At 39.1% G+C, this 3318-nt stretch overlaps 1 protein-coding gene across 1 annotated transcript; it reads right to left on the bottom strand.

Annotated features, from left to right (window-relative positions):
- Positions 1–2057: 2057 nt before the first annotated feature.
- On the bottom strand, positions 2058–3290 carry LOC109540761 (beta-1,3-galactosyltransferase 5). Its single transcript, XM_019909214.2, has one exon. The coding sequence runs from the start codon at positions 3231–3233 to the stop codon at positions 2169–2171; it is 1065 nt and encodes a 354-aa protein (XP_019764773.2). The 5' UTR covers positions 3234–3290; the 3' UTR covers positions 2058–2168.
- Positions 3291–3318: the final 28 nt, after the last annotated feature.

Raw genomic sequence — 3318 nt, 5'->3', positions numbered from 1 at the left:
AATTAAATTCCAAGCACTTAAACGACTCTGGATAACACCATGCAACGTGCACAAACTTATTAAAAAATACGGCTACTATCTACTCTTTTTTATATATGAGCTAACTATACTATTGTTATAATATATTACAGTTTATATCGTTGATAGCAAGCAATAACTATGTGATAAAAACACAGTAGCGAACAATTTGAAGACATTTTCAATTCGGTCACTTTAAAATCATCTATACGATGGAAGCAAAGACAAAAGTCTGCCTTAGCAACAGGGAGCAGGAAGTGTTGGACCGTTAAACCGTTTTTGGAGGGCAATTAGTGGGGGTGGTTTCAAGTTTCATATACATGTGATACATCTTATCAGTAACAAAGTGGTTTAAAATGCGCGCCAATTTTTCGACAGTCAGCTGAGGCGGGCTACGGTTAAATTTCGCGCTCGCGCAATGCGAGGTTCGCGGAGAATTTTAGTGTCATCTCAGAAAATCCCCCCAGGGAAGTCATCAATTTTGTGTTCTGTGTGTTTTCGCATTCGTGCTCAGGTTGGACGAGCAACGCATGCGTGGGGCCCAAAAATCTGCTTGAGGACCCAAAATGCATCTTTAAACGAAAAATCCAATTTTTTCCTGCTGGGGAAGGTTGTCGCCTAACTTGCAAAAAAACAGTAGCATTAAAACAATTAATTTTATTAGCAAGTGAGCAATTTTCTCTAGAAACTCACTAGTTTCAAATTTCCTTCTTTCAAATCTGCAGGCGTTTAAAGTTTGAAGGAGCAGTGAAATCCTGCTGAACAAATGTTTTTGAAATATTTATGTGTCAGATGAAAGCCCAGCGCATTTAACAGTTATAAACACATTTTTGCAAAAAACTCACTTTTCTGCAGGGTAAATTTGGCGCGTAACTCCCGTAATACTGACGCGAAATTTTTTGAAACTTGAAATTATAAAACTGCATTGGAAAGTGAGGAATTTTCCCTCAAAGTCAACATTTTCAAAATTAAAATCTACTGGAAAACTTACCAGCTACGAGGGATTCAAAATAACGTTACAGGTATTCCTGCAGTGTAAAATTAATGTTTAACTCTCTTAAATCCAGCCCGATTTGAAAACTTTAAATCGCATTGAAAGAAGCTCAATTTTGAACGCAATTTTAGGCGTAAATTTTTTTTTTAGAAAACTAGGTAGAAAAATCTTATTTTTTTGCAGGGTAAACCGGTTTAGATCTTGCAGGATTAAAGGCTCTGTAGGCCTCTGCATTGAATATTTTCTAACATGCACACTCTGTGTAAATTTTTAACGCAACTTGAGTCCCCAAAAAAAGACGCTTGTGGGAAAAATTCACTTTTCCTGTGGGGAAAAATAGGCGCGTTACTTTCTTAATACCAGTCGGATTTTAAAAGTAAAAACTGTACTGAAAAGCGCACGATTTTCTCTAGAAATCGAGATCCGCACGAAATAAATGGCCAGCTACAAAATATAAAAACCGCGTTAGAACGAGCTCAATTTTCTGTAAAAATGTGCTATTCAAAAACTTTAATCGGTTTAAGAGTCTGCAGGATTAATGACAAGTTGACTGTCAAAATTATTCGAGTGTTACCGACTGTCAAGTGACAAGTGACAGCTGACTAGGGGACTGTCAAAGTTGACAGCTGTCAACGAATTTAATCCGAGTACAGCGATTGGGGAGTTTAGGGCCCAAAATGCATCTTTAGAAGAAAACTTTTCCTGCTGGGGAATAATTTTATTCGGTTGAAAAATCTGCAGGATTTTACTGGTCCTTCGAACTTATTTTTTTCAAATATTTTGAAACATTCATGCGTTGGATTTGCGAATATTTGAGCATTAATAAATAATAAAATTATTTGATGGAATATCGATTAAATTGAATTATTTCTCGATCTCTAATTATATGTTTACATTAGCATAATTCGAAAGTCTTTTTCACACGAAGGTAGCATTTGTGCGCGCTCAATCCTTGCGCAATAATTTTTGTTAAAATGTTGCCTGTTAAAAACATTAAAAATTAATAAATACGATATAATTAGGGACATTTCAGAAAACATGCATATTTTTCAGTAAAAGCTCTGTATAATTAATAACAGTAATTATAAAAATAGGCCACTAATACAAAAAAAATTAAATTCTCAAAATATCACAGTCATGTTACATGGGGAGTTGTCTAGAGGTGGTAGGTCTCGATAAGGGGCGCTCCTCTCCCCAAATTAATCTTTTTCTCGGCCACACAAGATTCATTTGGAAGGCTGTGCTTTCTCTTGCATTTGTGTTCCACGCAGTGAGTAAAATAATTGTGATTAAACTGGTAGAACATGTCGATGTAGCCCCCGTTGGGCCCCACGTAAAAATCGCAATCAAGTTGCCGCTTGAAGTCCTGAAGGCAGCATTGTAGGTACTCGGAGTTCACCGCAAAGTACTGGCTGATATCAAAGAGTTTCACTTTGAGCTTCTTTGCTAGTAGGCCTGTAATGAAGACGTCGTCTATCCAAAAGAACTTCTCTTGATTGGCCCGACTGGCCAATCTACCGGAAACTTGAGGAGTTGTGATGTAAAACCACCCCGAGACGAATTGGGGGTAGATTTTGGCGGCATACTCCTCTTGGGTAACGTACCATTTGTTCTGCGTGTCCCTGATCGGCTTCATTTTGTCCAATTTATAGCCAGCAATGAAGCTTTTCTCAGCAAAAGCTTTTAGAGAGGCGAGCAGTAGATTCAGCCTGTACATATTCAAGACAGTGTCGTCATCCATTTTGATCACAAACTGGGCATTTGGGCAATAAGTGCCTGCCCATTTCAGACCCATTACATGCTTGTAGGTCAAATTGCGGTAGGCTTCCATGAAGGTGCCCTGCACAATGTCCCCAAATCGTCGGTTTTCCTCTTCCAGCGCATGTTGCGTGGTGTATTTGTCGCCTGGGGCATGCCCCAGCAGGAAAACTCGCCGCAGGCCCAGCTTTTTTAGGGCATCACCCCCAAACGCCCTCCTCATTGAGCTGCGGGTTTCCACATTGCCAAAGTACGAAGTTACGATAAAAACACCCAGAATCCCACCTTCAATGCACACTTTTTCGTTGTTTATCCAGTAACGAAACGGGATATTCAACAGGTGGTTGGTACTGATGAGTGCCAGGTTGCTTTGGATTGTGGGGCTTTTGGTCAGATAGTGAATGAGCAGAAACACCAAAGCTAACAGGCTGAACGATAGGAGAAACTTTGGAAACAATCGCATGTTCCTACCTAGCTAGAATGTAAATGTGATGTAAATATTTTAGTCAGTGTTTGATCAGATGCGGAAATGTCATCAAATATTGGGG

Source organism: Dendroctonus ponderosae, unplaced genomic scaffold (genome assembly GCF_020466585.1).
Source record: "Dendroctonus ponderosae isolate FM_Combo_2020 unplaced genomic scaffold, Dpon_F_20191213v2 Dpon_F_20191213_1, whole genome shotgun sequence".
NCBI lineage: Eukaryota > Metazoa > Arthropoda > Insecta > Coleoptera > Curculionidae > Dendroctonus > Dendroctonus ponderosae.
Note: the sequence above shows the minus strand (reverse complement) of the source record. Positions and strands in the feature narration are given on the sequence as shown.

Bases quoted from the DNA above. Each gene is read 5' to 3' on its own strand.
- LOC109540761 (XM_019909214.2), bottom strand. From the start codon at position 3,233: ATGCGATTGTTTCCAAAGTTTCTCCTATCGTTCAGCCTGTTAGCTTTG.